We start from the raw sequence: 19,869 nt of genomic DNA on the forward strand, positions 1-19,869 counted from the left end.
TAAAGAAGTTCTGTCAATATGACATTTGCCAATGTTCGGAAACTTTATCGTTTAGGTTTAACATTTGATATTTATATAAACTTTGAAAAAAGGATGTGTCAATAAGTTTGTTTTGGTAAAGTTAGTAATCCCGTCAAAAACATAAATGTAAAATGAAAGCCAAGTTCAGTAATAAAACATATGCTTTCAGTGATAAAAGAAGTGAGATGTAAATGTATGCCAAGTTCAATGGTCAGTCCTGAAATTTATTTTTAACAATATAAAATATTTTATAACAACTGAAAATGCCCATTCTTCTTACAACTTGGAGACTTCATTTATGTGTAATATCTGACTTGGCTAGTTTTCAAATTAATTTACATCGATATTAATGAATGTATTCAAATTCTATTCTATTCTATTCAGATTCTATTGTAAATTCATATGAAAACTAGCCAAGTCAGATATTACACATAAATAAAGTCTCCAAGTTGTAAGAAGAATGGGCATTTTCAGTTGTTATAAAATATTTTATATTGTTAAAAATAAATTTCAGGACTGACCATTGAACTTGGCATACATTTACATCTCACTTCTTTTATCGCTGAAAGCATATGTTTTATTACTGAACTTGGCTTTCATTTTACATTTATGTTTTTGACGGGATATCATTACTTTTTGTACAGAAATCATAAGTAGAAAGGTTTATAATGTAATCAAAATCAAAATATTCTTTATTCAATTTGGCCATTACAAGTACTTTTCCTATAGGAAGCTACTACGGCAAGAAACTCAATAGTTGCTCAATAAAAAACTCATAGGACATTTCTGTTCGCCGAATAAACCAAGTAGGACACCATTGTGATAATACACTTCTATCTTAATCTATCTATCTATATATATAACTAGAGGACGCGGCTACGCCTGCTTGAAATATAAGAATATAATTTCTATAGAAATATAATTTCAATCTAGATGAAATGACTATTATATTTATTTTCATAAGGATGAATATCAAAATGCCGCGGTAACAAACGCGGTCGCGTAGCGACGACGGTTGTTAATAACATGGCAGAATAAATTGCATGTCAAATTAGAAAGTATTTTAATTTATTAGTATATATGTGTAATGTAATATTATATAGCCTATAGCACTTCTGAAGAATGCAGCTTTCATACAAAACAAAAACAAAGTAAATCGATCCAGTAGATCCAGAGATCTTAGCGTTTAAACAAACAAACAAACAAACAAACAAACAAACAAACTTTTCCGCTTTATTATATTAGTATAGAAAGGACTTGTCCTCACTGACTGAGGTAAGACGCACGCACAGCCGTAACCGCTGTGCGTAGAAACGTTAAATTTGGACAAAAGTTTACTTTTGTAATCTGGACATCCACTAAGAAGGGATTTTGAAAAATTTCAACCCTAAAGGGGTGAAATAGGGGTTCAAAGTTTGTATGGAAAAATTTTTAAATCGGCACTGATTTTTCTAAAATTTGAAATTTAGATTTTTAAAAGTATTTAATTGAACACGTGTTTCATCATTTTCTAGAATTCTCCCCATAAGGGGTTGAAAGTTTGTATAGGTTTTTTTTAAATCGTCACCAATTTTTATAAAATTTGAAATTCAGACTCTTAAACGTATATAATTAAACACATGTTTCATGGTTTTCTAGAATTCACCCCCTAAGGGTGCAAATAAGGGGCTGAAAGTTTGTATGGAAAAATTTTTAAATCGCCACCGATTTTTATAAAATTTGAAATTTAGACTCTTAAAAATATTTCATTGAACATAAGTTTCATGGTTTATTTTAATTCATCCCCTAGGGGTGTAAATAAGGGGTTGAAAGTTTATATAGAAAAATCTTTAAATCGCCACTGATTTTTATAAAATTTGAAATTGAGACTCTTAAAAATATTTTATTGAACACGTGTTTCAAAGTTTATTAGAGTTCACCCCTAAGCAATAAGCAAGCGAAGCTGCGCGCGTCCGCTAGTACTGTACAAATCTACTGCAGCCTTTATTTCGGAAGTAGCTCCGTACGTAGTTAAGCAAAGCATGTCTTCCTTAGAAGAGTAAGGATTCCCGTTTCGAGCGCTAGTGTAGATATTAAGTATCTACACTAGCGCTCGAAACGGGAAATCATTCCAGTTACGACATACGTACTCTACCATAGTCTCGCGCAATTTATTAGTTTGTTGTATATCAATACGCTCAAACAAAGAATATGCAATAGTATGGAAGAGGCAGCTCCCATCGGGAGGCATTGGAACAATTCGGTGTAAGGTTCTTGTTTCAACCACAAGCAATTCTATTAAACGACTCATTGTTCAACATGTCTTGGAAAAAATATAAACAATAAGTTTATTAAGTGCTGACGGTACAAATCTGAATTGATATGATCCCAAGGTCGACTTCGTTCTCTGCCGTTTCCACAAGTGTTCCTAAAACCAGTAAAATCATGAAACCCAGGCCAAAAAAACCATTAAAATATGAGCGCCTTCGTACAATAAAATATATCTAATATAATTAGGTATTTACTTTTTTATTATGGTCAATAATATTATGTTTTATTACTCTTAAGACGATATTTAATTATATATGAAAATAGATTATATTTATCTATGAATCTCGACTATAGTTTTTATTTTGTTGATTAAATGACAGTTGTCAGATTAGAAAATAATGAATGTATGCTGCTTTTAGAAATCTGATATATTTATTATTATTTTTTTCTAATTTCATTATTTTGTTGGAATAACTCAACACGCAATGCCTCCAGAGTTCGATGGAAAGAGGGGAACTGAGTGTCTTAACACTAGGTTCCCTCTGTCTACCCCGCTATGTGTGGGATACATCGTAAAGCGGATTTATTTATTTTTTATTATTTTGTTTAAGTAATTTTTAATTTTCTCTTTTTTTCTCTTATTTTTTTATTAACAATTACTTAAATTTTTACTGTTAATAATTACTTTACAATTACTTCTGTTAAGATAGCTAGGCTAGGATAGGTAGGCTGCATATATCAAATTAAAAATAAAATCAGCTTCACGCTGTATCCCGCACACAGCAGAGTAGACAGAGGGAACCTAGTGTTAATACACTCAGTAACCCCACTTTCCATCGAATTCTGGAGGCATTGCGTGTTGAGTCGCGGAACTCTCCGCCGCGCCTTGCCTCGACACCAGAGCGAAGAAATGGAAATATAAGTTTAAATTAATATTTCATTTCCTCGAGTGGGAATCGAACTCACTACCAGTCGGTTTAACAGTCACACTTTGTGCCCCTGTGCCACGACTGACCTTACAGATAGTATATTATTCTTAAATTTTATATATATTTCTATCAATATAATTATTTTTTTTATATTTATTTTTTAGTGTATTTTTTGTCTGTTTTAGGGTTCTGTACCTCGAAAGCAATAAAACAGAACCCTTATAGGATCTTATATAGGACTTAGTACTTAAATATTGTAATAATAATTTAATATCAAATACGTTAATCGACTGCAAATACTCTTAGTATAATAAGTACTAAAACATATGTTTAAATTATAATAAATAATAATGAAGGATGTTAATCCATTTATTATATTTTTATATTTTTACGTGAAGCCCTTGAAGTCCACATGATGACAGGTTTTCTCAGGACATAAATTAGAGTCATTTTCAGCTACAAATGGAGACATATCTTATCTTAAAATATACTTGAAAGCATCGTGTTGTTTGAGATGGCTTACGTAAGTAATAGTGAAGTTAGTCTACAAAACAAATAAAATATTTACTAACGTGTGACATAAATAAAAGCAAATATATATAAATAATGCATTGCTCTTATTTTGTTGGCAGGCGCTATGCCTAAAAATCAGTTATCATTAACTTTGATTGCTATGCTTTCATTACAGGTGCTATAAGTAAATGTTCCTAATTGAATCTATTTATTGAAAAATTATAAGAAAATATTTAAAAAAATACTAGTTTCGGATTTTTCCCTTGACATACACCCAATTACTTAACCGGATGCTAAATTTCACCATTCTAGATCATCTGGAACTTGGTTAACATTAAGGTCTATAGGTCAGTCACCCCCCTAAAAATTTACGATTTTTGGACGTCATTATCTAAATAACTGTTTGAGCTGTGTTTATGAAATTTTATGCACGTATACAGGTAGGGGGTCTAAATATTTGAGCCAAATATGACAGCTTTAGGTGGAATAGTTTTTGAGTAACGAATAGGTAAAAAGTGGCTTCAAATGGTTCGTGTAAAATAACACACGGTGCTGCTCGCCAGTTCTGAAACCCAGAAACTTGGCACGCGCTCCGCGCGTTTTAAATATATATTTTGGAATAAATAGTAAGTAACCATGAAAAAACGTGCAATATTCATTTAACTTAAAGCCTACTTATATATAATAGCAATGATGCTGAACAGTGCTATGCATGTTTTAAGACAAGCATTCAATATATAGAACTTCCGTTGTTGAGTTACTAATATAGACTACAACCAACAGAGCTATAAGAGAGAGCTTCGAAATTTCCACAAAAACGGTAACAGTACAAAGGACCAGTAAATTGTCTTTAGATATGTTTTGTACGATAGCACCTTTTAAATTCACTTCGATTTGTGCAATGTTTGTACTTATTATTTCACACTTTATTACCTATATCAAATTGAATAAGCGTAAAAAGAAAAAAAAACACAATTTTGGAATAAGGGTGGCCTTACCATCGCAAGTATACTCTTCTGGAAATCATTGCTTAATGACATAACATTAAGATTTATTGGTGACTTTATCACAGCTCAGCGTTCAGGAAACATATTTTTGGAGGAAATCCACTACCACAACCCATACTTCCACAGTTTGCATATAGGCGCAAAAAAAGTCAAGGTTCTTACACGCAGACCAAGCTTTTAGAATCTAGATGGTGCTACTACTGGTGATACTCCTAATTCGGTTCGATGAGGGCACCAACTTTTATAATTCCTGAGAGCATTACAGTAAACATTTAGGCACTAGATGTTATGAAATCAACTCTCATTACTTTTTAAATTTTGTTTGACTTTAGTTTTAAATTCAAACAACGCAACACTAATAACTTATTGCAAATTAATTTGCACTAATATAATAGTACAAGTTTTACATAACAATAAAACTTGTATTATTGTGGAGAGACGATGCACAGCATCTGTGAGAGGGCGCTGTATACTTCCCTTTGATTATCCAATGATTTTCACTTCCGGTTGCTGTCTTCGACCAATCAGCGATCGCCGGAAGTCACGTGGTCTCAGGTGGTAGGGCGCCGGAACGTATAATAGGCGACACTACGCTTCTTACCTCATAGCAGATTCTCACCAGGAGCCTTAAAATGATGCTGTGCATCGTCTCTCCACAATAATACAAGTTTTATTGTTATGTAAAACTTGTACTATTATTTGGGATGTGACGATGCACAGCATCTGTGAGAGACGTGTTTATAACTCCTGGTGACCACGCACGACGCTATGTGATCTAAATCAGAATGATTATTAAACTGATTCTGATACATTCAGATAAATTGATCTGTAAAACCACAAAAAACATGAGTAACATTGTTTTATTTATAAGCAAATTGTTAATTGCTTAATTTTTTAATTCAATTAATAATCGCTCTGCCGGGAGCTGAGCCAAAATAATCTAACTTCAATTATTAGATTTACTTATAATTTGCATACAAACAAATTTTAAAAGATGATCCGCAACTCGCTGATAAGCATGAGTAGGAAAGGAAGCTCGCATAACCGTCTAAATAATAAAGCTAGACGTGCTCACTTCTTTTGATAATAATTTAATAACCTGTTTATATAAGTATTGATTATTATTCATGAAACCCTTGCGTAGCCTCACCTCTAAGTTACACAACAAAATTGTTACCTTTTGTAGCCTGTTTCCGGTGGTCTAGCTAGTTTCTTAATGTAGAACCTAGAAAAACATTCTTAGGATGACACCACCGTCTCTAGAGCGTAATTTTCGACAGGTCACCTGTTTCACCAAAATATTTCTAAACGAAATATGATGTTAGAAGTACGAGCAGGATCGAAATGACAATGAAAATGTCGTCCGGTCTATTGGAAACCATCTCCGGCTCAGACAGCGTGTCGTAGATAGAACCGGCAACCAACTCCATACTTCCTTTTTTAACAACTATAATAAATTTATAGTAAGTAGAGACGCGTTCTAGAGTGGACACCACGCCTTGGCAAGCGTAATTAAAGACCGTCTTCCCGCTAGATGGGGTGACGATGTCCGCAAGGTGGCGGCAACGGCCGGATGCAGAGAGCTGAAGATAGAGCCCAGCGGCGCGCCATTGGAGAGGCCCACGTCCAGCAGTGGACGAGGACAGGCTGATGATGATGATGATGAAGTAGTTACCCAAGTTAATTTTTACCTTGTAATTGATGCCATTAGTACAACATATTTATTACACTAGAGTATTTAATAGAATGCTCTATAAAATATTATGTACTTAGCCCAATAATATATTCTTATACTGGTCAAACCTTTGAACGCATTTGTAAAATTTAAGACTTGATTTCATTATCACATACTTCGAGTATTACAACTTCACAAAAGCATCAATGAATGCTTACCCGATCCGCAACCAGACCGACAATTCATGATATGAATGCCCTATCTGCTACTTAGGTACAGTTTTGAAGCAAACTGGACTTGATATACGATGCGTTAGAAAATGCGAGTTTATGAGCTCATTAGTTTTTCACAAAATTTAGGCCGACTAATGATTATATCATTCTTCGAAGTGTAATAAAGTTATAAGTTATTGATACTACTTTATTTATGATTTACATATAAAGTTATCAATTTTATAATATTTCAATTGTCGCTTCTTAGCTGTATTTTAGAACTACAATAGTTCACTCTCTGAAATTCGCTTTTAGGAGCAACTTCACAGTGTCAAAATATACGATTTAAATACAGATGTACTCAATTTAAACGTCCGACTTCCCCGGACTTAATGATGTCGTAGAAATCCAACATGCTCTCCGCCATATTGGAGTTGCGACTACGTGTATACCTCGCTAGCCAGGTTCAGTTTATGCAAAACTCATGGCAATATGCGGCGGAATATCTACGTTACGCACGTGGATATCGCCAAGGTATGTATTATGTAACTACCTTTACACAGCCCTCATGTCCCATGAAGACGATTATTTTCATTAGCTTTCCCCAGCTTTGGAACCAAAGTTACAAAAAACGAATGAAACGTCTTGATAGTCTTTTTGCAATATTATTGTGTATCATACTTTGTCGTATCCAACAACTTAGTAATAAAAGGTTGTCGTCTGTAATTCTCGCATTTCATATTTTGTCATATCTGACAACTTCAGTAAGTCGCTCAACTGGCGACTTTAATTTGGTCTTGATTTGCCTTCTGAATTATTTATCTGCCTTCTTTTCCTCCTTCTCCTGCTTCTTACTCTTGCTAGATGCAAATTTTACTTCTTTTTCCAAATACTAACATCAGTCGCCGTCGCATTTTCTAGCTGGATTCTTTTCTTCTAGATGGATTATAGATTTCATCCACTGCATCAGCTTCAATTCTGATGGCTGCTCGAATGCACCAGGGATGTACGGTATCTATTATATAGTACGTCAGCTATAAAATACTTTTGCCGCGGCACTCGCGGGGATGTGCACTCACTTGCACGAGGGTAATGCCAAATTAGCCCAAAGAAACTTTCGGCGACTTTTTATAATACTTGAACCCGCTATTTTAGTCAGTTTTTTAATTTAGTTTTGACACATTGCTTCTTTTTATCCATTACTCAACCATCCATATCCTATTGGTTTGCTTTATCAGTTGTAGAACGTGAGTCGAACTATTTTCTATCCTTGCTTTCTCGAACCGCTTGAAAATTCTTATTGGATAAAGCCAGAGACGATATGGAGAATGCTCATTATTAAGTCGAAAAGAGTTTTCAGAGCCCCCAAATCATCTACACCTGTTTCCGATATACCCATAGGCAGCCTCCGTATTTCTTAACACAATGTATACAGGAAGATACGGTTACATTTAAATAAAATTATTAACAATCATGCAACACCCTTGTACTAAGTTCTGGGCTTGTGTTACCCGTCGGCGGGTTCTCACTCCATACTTCCGATATCCGGTATGCACTGATACTTGACAATTGCTAATGTATAATTAAACGTGCTAGAGTTTCATACTCAACGCATGCTTCTCGATTTTTGATGCATGTACGGTTGACGAAGGTCTAACTGCTTCAAATAATCTTGGAAAAGGATTATTGGTGGCATGGAGGTAAATGGCTAGATGCATTCCCGCGATTAAACCGGGAAGGGCCTACGGAGCCCAAACCATCAGCCACTGCCTCCGATACGCTCAGAGGCAGCCTCCTTATAACTGCCCCCCTCCCGTACAATTGAGAGCATTAAAATAGTAACGAGCTTTTTTAAATTCTAATGTACGGATAAATACACTTTAAATAGTTGGACATACCTTATGTCAAGTAATAGCCCGAGTCCCTCTTAAGGCAACTTTTGCCGAAGAGGCCATACAGAAGATCCCGTGATTGCTAAATACTATGGAGCCCATTGCTAAATGTTATGACGTTCACAGCGATGGCAGTAACCCGAATAAGCAGCAAATCCACAATTCTTTTATGCTCACTCCTCCAGGATTGAGAAAATGAACCTCCGATATTCCGTGTTTGAAACACTTTTCCTGCTAGGAGGCTTTGAAATTGTCTTCGAATCCTTGTGTCTAATTCTTCCGAGTATTCGCCTGCAATTGTCAAAAGAAGCCAAAAGAAAGTCCCACGCAGATTTATCCATTGTTATTCGTTAACTCGCTTAGGATACGCTCCCAGCGATTATAACATTTCAACAACGTTAGTAATTATCCTATTACAAATAAATAAAAAAGATTTATCTTAAAATAGACAGACTTATATATGTCGCAGAATAAGGTGGTTGGGACCGGAGCTTGTTCCGATCCCATTTCTGATTGTCATCGATCGGTGTCACGTCAGAGTGACAGGCAACGCCATCTGGTTTTGACAACTGGCAACTATTAAATAATCCGCTTCCCTGATATATATGAGGAGAAGAGAATTTTTTATATATTTGATAACTCGCTCAGGATACGCTCCTAACGAATTTATCGTATTTAAACGAAGGTAGTATATTAATGGATAATACAACTAAGTAAACTCGGTGAAAGCCGATTTATTTAGTAAACTCCGTTTATATCGCATGACATTATGCCGAGAACGTCTCCAAGAGCGTTAAACAAGCGATGAGTCCTCTTGCTTTTTGCAATGCCCGTTAGTTGAATAAAATTGGGCCATAACTGCTGAAAATCTGAGACATATACCTAACCTTATTGTAGGTTATAACACAGCCGTGTTCGGTAAGCTCAGAATCCACTACAGTATTGGTATATATAATACCAAGCAATAGAACAGTATTACATGCATGTAGATACTTGTTACACAAGAGATTCAAATGACTCACCCGTTGTCCAGTTTGTTACCTTTGAATTTCACAAAAGCAAATTCTCTTGATGAAGATGAACATCTTTGCTGGAGGCCTTTCCAGGAGTAGGCCCGATATAAAAATCCGGTTCTCGATGTGTAGAAATTCCACCTCCAACACTACACTTACCACAGCACTTTCACTTTTAAACGATGTTACTCTAATGGGAAATAACGACGCTATGAGGTAAGAAGCGTAGTGTCGCCTATTATACGTTCCGGCGCCCTACCACCTGAGACCACGTGACTTCCGGCGATCGCTGATTGGTCGAAGACAGCAACCGGAAGTGAAAATCATTGGATAATCAAAGGGAAGTATACAGCGCCCTCTCACAGATGCTGTGCATCGTCACATCCCAAATAATAATTTGTTTTCAGAAGGCGAAATATGTTTCAGAAATTACATGTCTTTTTTTTGGAACGCAAGAAAAGAAAAAATAGGCATTTAACAAAATTGGAGAATTGGATTCCTATAATAAGTTTCTGTTAATAATGAGTCGATTTGCATTATTAAGTGAAGTGGCCCTTTCTCTTCCTTTTTTTTGTTTTCTTCCACCTCTGGTTGGAGAAAAAGAGATATTGTTAAAGAACTCTGATTTTATACACCTATCCAGATCGAGACAAGATTTTTTATCTATAAATGATACATACCAAATTAAAACCTAAACTAAAAAACATAATCTAACGCTTTTCATATGAGTCAGTTCATAGTGTATTTTTTTTATCATTCTTTCGTCATTATCTAACTATATTTATGAGTAGATTATTTTAATCTTTTAATTCTACATACAATAGAAAAAAGTAAACAATTACTTATCAACTTGAATTTGCTGCTATTTTTATTTTATCAAAGTATATATTTTTCATTATTGCACTATGACGAATATTGATAAGGATACATCCTCGTGACATTAACATAATATAATGAGATCGCGGTTGAAACTTGCGGTTTACATGATTGTTGTTATATTGTTACAATAAGTGTGTATTACAGCTATATATAATTAGCCTTGTTGATTTTATAACTAGTTTTTTTTTTATGGAAAAGACAAGGTAAACTAGCTTAAGAGTTACTTAGCTATTGGTAAGTAATCACCGCCGCCTAGGACCCCGTGCTACACCAGAGGAGCTACAGGTGCGAAAAATTGAGGCTCTTGTTAAATTTAAAAATAATTTTAAATTTAGCCAGATTCCTCGAAAGCTGGTATTAATACACATATAGGAGAAGAGGCGAGCATAACGGGGACGTTAAGTTAAATAAGTAAAAAAAATAAAATATTAATATACTTTTCATTTGGTTACTTATTAAATTATCATTTAGGCATAGAATTTATTGAAATTACTAATCAAATAATATGTTTTATTTTGGTATTAACAAACTCTTGAATGTGGTATCCACTTCTGAGGATGAGGATTGAATTTCCTCTAGTCGTTATCAAGACATATGACCGCTCTCGTATTTTAAAACTATCACATAGTATCTTCTAAGAAAAACATTTTTTATTGATATGCTGTAAATGGCAATTTTGATACATATAAAAATCGTTTAAAAATATAGAACATATTTAATGTATTTAAGTGAAAAAATAATAATATACACTAGTCTGCGCCCCCACGCAACGCAAAGTTTAGCGAATAATAAGCGAAAATTTTTCTAGCGGGCCGTCATGGCACAGTGGCTTTTCTGTTTGATTGTAAACGCGATAGTTGTGGGTTCTATTCCTATTCGGAGGAATTAATGAATTTCATGTTCTCATTGTAGTAGTAAGACAAAACGCGGCTATGATTTCCGTCACTGAACAAGCAATGTATCGAAAATCGGGCGGAAAGTAGGGGATGGAGTGTCTTGATACTAGGTTCCTTCTGGCAACCGATATGATGATGCAGTGTGAAGTTAAGAAAAAGAAGAATAAAATTTTTAACTGCATTACTCATTGGTTACAACAAAAATTTTCGAAGTTGTTGATCACATTTCAGAATTCACATTGTATTTAAAACCAGTATTGACTGACCGTACGGTTACACGTATGAAATCTTTCACTTTATTCTTAAAACACATGTTAAGAAGGTCACTTCATTTATAAATAAGTACTGATCTTTTTATATATCATGAATTGTCTTTATATAGGTAAGCAATATAAATAAACGACTAGATAACTGTATCTATCTATACATTTTATTTGACATGTATCTTCTTACATTATACTTTTATTTCCTCGCTCTTATAAAACAAAACAAAACAAGGCGTTTAACTCCACCACTCGTCACGTAATGATTTAAATGTAGGATGTTTTTCCAATACATTGAAAGAACTGTAACTAAATTACGTGTTACGTATTAACAAAAAATTTCAAAATATTTGGCCTATTTCCTGATTTCTTAACACAGCCAGCCTCTTCTTTCTTAAATATTCATGTTTGAAGTTATTGTAAAATATTTTTTCCAAGTTACAAATCCTTTATTACAAAGCTTTTACAGATACGTGAGTAGGTTCCAAAAGCAAAACAAAGAATTATATCATAACTACCGTGTTAAATCTATTGCTAAATGTACGCTGAAAGTATGCGTAAATGTGAACGCAACTTGTTCCACCCTACATATATGTGTATAATTTTCGTCCAGTCTAAGCTGATCTTTTTCAGGTGTTTTGCAGAGGGTTGTTTCAACGATCGTGGAGGTCAAGTTAGGGTGGCGCTACAAATATCACGGTTAATACGTCGAGCACACGCCAGGTGGGCAGAGAGTGTTGAGAGCAAAAGTGACCGCAGTCGCTACTTGCGCACCGACCGCTCCTCGCGTGTACCACGTAGCCACGCACGACCGACGTACGCACAGTTCCCGCCACATTTTAAATTTGCGTTGGAAAATCGATAGATCGAATTGAAATAGATGTGCAGTCGCGCGTAAAACACCGAAACTAGATACTTTGCACTGCTTTGACAGTATACAGATTGCAACGCGGCCGTTGACATCTATCTATTCGATTTTCGAATGCAAATTTTGAAAATGTCAAAAAAGGCGGGTGTGTGATTCTTTTTTTTTAAACTCACAGTGACACAGGTGTTCCTCGATAGTGCCGAACGATGGTGAATTTGAGATAAAATTAATAAGTGCGGTTTATTTTGTTTTATGTTATAAAAACTTGAACGTTAAAAAAGGTAAGATTGGAGAATGAATAATTTTATTTATATTTATATTAAGTAGCCAACAGTTACTCAATAGGAGTTAAAATGGTATCTTACGCTTTCTAAATAGTCGACCATGAGTGTTGCCGCAGTCACGACAGAACTGCTTTAATTTTGCTGCAAGATAAAATTATAACCAAGAAATGCGCTCCATTTCGTTATTCTATGTGAAATTAGTGACTGCAGTTCTATACTAAATAATGTATGATAATCTGTAGATATATATAAAAAGTAAATTGTATTATTATATAAATTACATGAACACTTTCTTTATATATACGTCAGACAATTCACTATAAATAAAAGTGCTGTTATTTCATATAACGAAAGTAAAACCACAAGCGTCTCAGTCCACTCTCACAAGGAAAACTACATATAGCTTAATGTTCCGCATATTCGAGTATACGTTAAATATAAATATAAGGCTTTATAAAAATCCTTTACTGGTCTCCTTTACTAGAATCTAGTCGTCGATTACATTGTTCTGCTATATTTATAACATCCGGTTAAGTCTGAAAACTAGTCAAACAAAAAACTAAACCAATATGGTGGGGAAAAGTTACTAAACAAACCTGATATTCGCTGCAATGCAATTTGTACGGTATATTTCAAAAGTACACTTTCAATCCCTTATTTTAGAATAGACGTTGCCAAATATTCTAATCTCAAATGCTTTGTTTTTCCATCGTAAGAGCTGCAGTTCTTTCAGTTAATTTTAAATAGATTTATAATCTGTAAAATTACTTTAAAATAGTTTCAAATAATCTTAGTCTGTAATGTAATAATAGTAGTCTACTTTACATTGCATTTAAAAATAGATAAAATAATCAGTTTTATTTAACCTGAACAAATAAAAAAATCCTACAAATTTATGTTTTCTACATGAGGAATGAGTCGTTTAACAAATATTTTTTATCGATCGAACTCTATTGTACAAAGACTTAATTACCATAACAACTTGCCTATCCATATGATATGAACGAGAGGGCGGGCTTGCAATGGACATAAAGTAGATTGCGGAAGCAAAATTACGAAGCAATACGAAACATTATACATATTATGTTATCTGTATTAATTAAATAACCTCAAAGTATAAAAACAAGCATATTTAAAGAGCTTTGTGAAAGTATTGAAAGTAAAATTTTATAGTAATCCAATCAAAGTTTTATTTAATTATTTCTTTTAATCTTAATAATTATTATTATATTATCTGTCTATTGATATAGATAATTTATATATGCATGTACAATTTTAACGGTATGTTATAGTATTTTTAATGTATGTTTTAAAAGCTTTGATTTTAGTTGTAGAGTTGGAATTGAACCCACAACGTATAGTATTTATAGTAGCACGCTTGTGTGTGCCTGAACTCAAAATTTATGTTATTCTCTTTTAAATATTTTAAAATCGTTTTTAATTATAACATATTACATTTTGTTTAATACCAATTAAATGTCATATACATCGCCACAGTAAATACGACAAGTTTCATTCAATTCCGGCAACGCCCCGTGCTCAAGAGGTTTAATTAAAAATTATATTCAATTTCAAACAACTAAAAGTGAACATCATATTTATTTGAATATATATAAGGAACCCAGTTATATTAAGACACTGTATTATCATCTTTCCAACCAATTTTCGATAAAATGCCTGTTGAGTGGCTTAACTCAAATAAAATATTATTTAATCAATGCATACGAAATAATATCTTTACATCCTTGTCTTTATATATATATATATATAAAGAAATTTTGGTTATATATATAACCAAAAGAGCTAACAAAAATAGGGGATGCATGCATGATCCAATTTCCGTCCTAATCCAAGACGTAACTTGCGTGTGAGTGTCGGAACTTAACGCCGCACTGACTGCCAGAGGGGGTTAAGTAATACAAACTCATTCCCCTTGATGGGAGTAGCTAGTACAAAGTAATTATAGAGGGAAAAAATAAAGTGAGTAAGCAAACATTTACAATCACCGTTACAATTTTAACAGAAACCGTTACGGAAAGTAATTGTATTTTAATACGCAATTATAACTTGGTGTTTATTAAAATTATTTCTTTTAACTATTAAGATCTTTTTTCTTTCACTTTGTTCTGTTCAAGCAACTTAGGAATTTAGACTATTAAAAATTATGCAAACTATATCGTAACTATCAAAGTATCTCAAGGATAGTTGTACCGAACAGTTATTCTGTATTTATATAGTAGTTAGTTCCGTTAATTTTATAATTGGTGTTATGTGTTTAAAATTACATAATTTTATTAATTAATACTGCTAAAAAAACAATATTCTAAATAACTCTACATATAATTTTTAATATATTTCTATGCACTTTAGTTGCATGGTTTACGTTTATTTCCCATTAAATATTTTTTTTAACAAGAAATCCTTTTTTTTTATTTTTATGTAAATATCTCTTACTCTTATTTACACTCAACACACAGTGTATAAACAACAACTATTGACATATAATATAATTAGTAAGTTTAAAATTCCTTTAGTAGTAAAAGAAAGCCTAGAAAATCTTTTAAGTAGATTAGGAGTATAAAGGGGAGAACTAAGAAATCGTTTCTTGATATCCCAACGGTAACCGGGAAAAAAGGGATTTTTAGTTAACGTTTTAAAGTCCCCGCAAGTAAAGTTGCCGGCGAAGACTAGTATTAAATAAATAAATCAATAAAAAAACTTATATACAATTTTAGCGGACTATGGTAGAAAGCGAAATTATGCGCGAAGCGACGGTACACATTGCAGTGTTTATTGCATTTCAGTTTCTTAATACATAAATCACGAATTTTAGACAGAAATATAAATTTTATAGAGTAGTTAAATTTTTATTATTCATTTTGTCAATAAAATATATAAATGGTAGCATATTGCAATGAACCTTAGAGCTTACCGAAAATTTTGATATCGTTTCTTGTATTGAAAATGTTTAGATACTAATAATATAATAATCATAAAATATTAATATTGAGCTTCTCCATACTAAGCAAAAATAAGTTAGCGATACATTGTATTTAGGAGTAAAAAGTCACATTTATTAGGCAAAATAGCCCTCCCTTAGCCGTCGGGAAGAAATACTATAGCGTAAATTCATTTTTAAGTGGAGGTCACGGTTATCGTAATAACCCAACATACCAAAATCGCACCGTAGAATTAAACCAAAAACTTGGTTATTTTATTATATCTTAATTTAAAAAAAATCTCACGCCAAAAGAAAGGCTCTTTCTGAAGTGACTCAAACCATCAGTGAAAGTGTCTACGTCCTTGTACGTACTGTATCGACAAGTAATCACTAAGTCTGTATATATAGAGTTTAAAATTTATTGTATAATTACATTTTTCTATAAAAATATATTTTTTTATCAAATATTAGTCAACTTAACGAAAAATCTATTATGTAATTTACAAAATGATGGTATAAAAAATAATTGCATATTCATATTTTTTTCTTTTAGAAAATCAATCGATCTAAAAAAAATAATTAAATTAAATTTTATATTATTATAAAAATATAAAATTATGCTGCATATGTAGAACTACCTGATAACAAAAATAAAGTTACACGATAGGGGTACATAAATAACTTAACAATAAAAAAAAATATAAGTATAATTAAAAGTGATAAAAAAATAACAATTACTATATTCACAAAATGCATGTGAAACTTCATAATGATTTAATTAGGAATGCAGCGCGTGGCTTATCTTAAAAATTGCATGCGTAAAGAATAATGTACTCGTAGGAATGTGAGCGCGTTGATGTCTTTTATATGTAATATTTCAGTATATGAAATTAAACAGTTTCACAAATTTTCTCGTATATCAGGGTGGGCTGAGAAAACTCCGTGACAAGAAATTTCATTCCTCATTTTACGCCCAAACTTCCAGATATTGCGTGTTGAGTGACGGAACTAAACATCGCGCTCCTAAATAAAATTGGTAGAATATCAAGTATAAAAAATAAAATATTTTTAATATATTCCAGATATATCATAATAAAAAATATATTAGAAAATGTCACAATACTTTTACATAGATTTTTGGCCACTTGAATAGTCTAATATTTGTTGTTTCAATTACAATTCTTATATTATATTTATGAAGTACATTATAAAGAAATAATTTAACTATTTTCATATCATATTTAACACTTTATATTTATGTATATGGATAAAAATATATGCAAATAATCATCAAGGAAATTTTCCCTTTAATTTGTTTATGTTACTGCAAATAATTTAATTGTGATATTTTTAATATTTTGAAAGTTTTAAATATAGATTATCACAATTTATACTTAACCAAATATGAATTATGATAATGTTAAATAACAAGCGTTATTTTAAGTGTAACACGTACTTTTGTAACTAAATCAGTCTGACAGGTTTATAAGCTTCACGATGCATGAAGCCTGCAATACTGTAGCCGGAAGGTAGTACTGGGTTGCAGTGATATAATAATATATTACTGTTACTACACGTGTCATTATTACATTGAATAAGATATTTTATACGAAAAGTTTTCTATGCTATTGGACGAAATGCCTATAATAAGTAATTTTATTAGGTTAATTAATATATTGTTGGTTTTATTGGGTTAGTATATGTATTGTTAATTAATTAATTATTATTAAATACAACTATTATTAAATGAAAATTTAGAAATTTAAAATTATTTTGAACCTAGCGATAGATAAACATGCCCCTTTTGGAAATTCACCTGGTTCCAATTGAAACAAACGATGTTACTGTTAGAAATACTGGTCAGTTGACAGTTTTTATTCCTTAAAAGCATATCTCGTAGGAATTCGTGATCTAATAGAGCCGAAGCTGTCAGCCCTCTGTCTGTTGACTAAAATAATTGCTTAACAAAATTGTAATCTTGTTAAATGTAGCTTTTGTTTTTCCGTCATCATGCCATTTCCAAAGCTAAGGAGTGGAGCTTAGTAAATTAATAAATTTAATATATTTTAAAATGTGTACCCTTTTTGATAATTTAATTATACAAAACAATTTTATATTTTTCAATATAAATGAAAAAAATACAATTTAAAAATGAAAAAAAAAATCAAATAGTGGCAAACGAATCGAGACCATCGGTGGCTAGATTTCCAGAGAACTTCCTGACATACGCGCTGTTCCAAGACATACCTTCATATATTTAGTCATTTTCAACGTGACATATTCTGTAAAGTGGATGTAGTAACGACAGGTCACACAGTCACGCCAATTCAGTGTAACCTTTATTTAATTTGGTGACAATCGTCAAAACAGCTTTTGTAAATGTACCAGCTTAGATGCAAATGTGGGTCAAGTAGCAATTGAATTGGCAATAATTTAGAAAGTAGATCGAATAACCTGTTTTAAATCTGGATCTAGATCTTTTAATATTGGTCCTAACAACCTCCAGCGTTGGTGATGTATGAAATAAACTTTCAGTTTTTCCCTTTACTAAATGACTCATAGAAGTTGTTATCTATTTAATCTTATTTATTAGGCATAAGAATATAATTAAAGTAAATTATAAGCTTTTTGATGTATTTTGCATATAGCAGGATAATAATCCAAAGCGAAGATATAAAAATAATGAATTGTCTTTGTAGTTATAGAAAATGCCTTGTCTTGTAAAAGAAGACCTATACATTAAATATAAATTTCACATTAAATCATAATATTTATTTAAATAAAAAACCAATTATTTCATAATCCGTTAGAATTTTAAAATTCGAAAGAATCTAGTTAATTCGTCATTCATAACATTTATATTCTGTACAGCGATTACGTTGGTATTACGAGCGAAAGTGTCATTGATATGTTGAAGTAAGGCAGATTTTAGAAAGTAAGTTGAATTCCTGTGCACTCGCCGCTATTCACCGACTGTGTTTGTGCATCTGTAGAGATGCCATATTTTGATTAAGTTAAAAATTCTTTATGAGAATAAAATGTTTGATTTCGCGACTTTTACACATTTTAAATTAAAGTCTAACTGGATTTAACAATGAATCCTTAGTCTACCAGTGACCATGTCGAAAATGTACTGCAAAGTGTTCCAAACGTTGGGTTTCCAAATAATACTGAATATATGCGATTAAGCCAGTTAGTCTTATTAATATTTCTTTACCATATCCTTTTTGATTTTCTTTAGTGTGACGCTATATCGCGCTTAAACAGGGTTGGCAGAGAGATTTTAATGTGTTGGTGTTATGACACTCCGTACCCCACTTTCTGCCAAAATTTCGAGACATTATACGTTGAGTGGCGGAATTTAACGCCGCGCATAATCTTGTTACCAAAATGTAACGAATATGGTGTTAGCCATAAATGATAATCGGTAATATTGGAATAATACTCAACAAAAGATTTTTTAAGTTCTTAAACACAGTATAAATTTATAAAGCTTACTTTAAAATAGCTTAATTTGAAATATTAAAATAATAAAATAGCATACAAAATTAAATGCCAATATAAATTAAACATATTGTTTTTACTATTCGACGGTAGTTAGCGTCTTCATGCTACCAATTGGCCGTGAACGTGGAATACACAACTGTATGATAATTCTTATACAATCGCCGTAATCGAACGTCAATAGACGTGGGAACTAGTATCAATGTAGAACTATCTTCAGAGATTAGGTAAATGTTAGAGCATTTATTTAAACTATTTTTTTAAATTATTTATCAAAATAACATAATAAATAATTGTTAAATGATTTTATTTTACGACTTCTTTAAGTACAACTTTTAATATACTGGCTGAGTATATAAGAGTCCAACGAAAATACAAAAACTAATATCTTAATCATACACAATTAATTGTACTGATATATTAAAATCTATTGCATAAACATTTCTTTTTCCCTTTGCTATTATATAAAAATTTCTAAATTAATTGTATGAATTAATTTATTAGTTTACTTTTTAATAGAGTAAGAAAAGCGAAACTCATATAGTAGCTTTATTTTGTATTTCATTTTGAAGCTTTTACGCAAACAATCGTGCTTGATAGCATCGTGAGAATTTTAACTTTTTTCAAAGAGATTGTTCTTTTATCTTTTAATATATCTGACAATAAAAGCTAGTAAACAAATATTTCAAATGGTAAACAGAAGGTATTCAGTGTTAAGGACA

At 32.2% G+C, this 19,869-nt stretch overlaps 2 protein-coding genes across 12 annotated transcripts in view; one reads left to right on the top strand and one right to left on the bottom strand.

The window, feature by feature from the left end:
* Positions 1-3,605: 3,605 nt before the first annotated feature.
* Positions 3,606-19,869, bottom strand: part of LOC146530220 (proton-coupled amino acid transporter-like protein acs) — a 184,050-nt gene continuing 167,786 nt past the window's right edge. Inside the window, exon 10 of the mRNA XM_085201147.1 lies at positions 3,606-3,744. Coding sequence (XP_085057273.1) covers positions 3,720-3,744 — 25 coding nt within the window. The 3' untranslated portion in view covers positions 3,606-3,719. The remainder of the gene's footprint in view (positions 3,745-19,869) is intronic.
* The window catches only part of LOC146530221 (uncharacterized), an 89,675-nt gene continuing 82,068 nt past the window's right edge, over positions 12,263-19,869 (top strand). For 10 of the 11 annotated variants that reach the window (XM_085201146.1, XM_085201134.1, XM_085201137.1 and 7 more), the window contains exons 1-2: positions 12,263-12,366; positions 12,594-12,699. The gene's annotated coding sequence lies outside the window, so the exon portion shown is untranslated. The remainder of the gene's footprint in view (positions 12,367-12,593; positions 12,700-19,869) is intronic. The other variant, XM_085201135.1, reaches the window with a different exon arrangement.

The sequence above is a fragment of the Heliconius melpomene genome, chromosome 17 (genome assembly GCF_056956725.1).
Source record: "Heliconius melpomene rosina isolate 202511_hmr_F chromosome 17, ASM5695672v1, whole genome shotgun sequence".
NCBI classification, from domain to species: Eukaryota; Metazoa; Arthropoda; class Insecta; order Lepidoptera; family Nymphalidae; genus Heliconius; species Heliconius melpomene.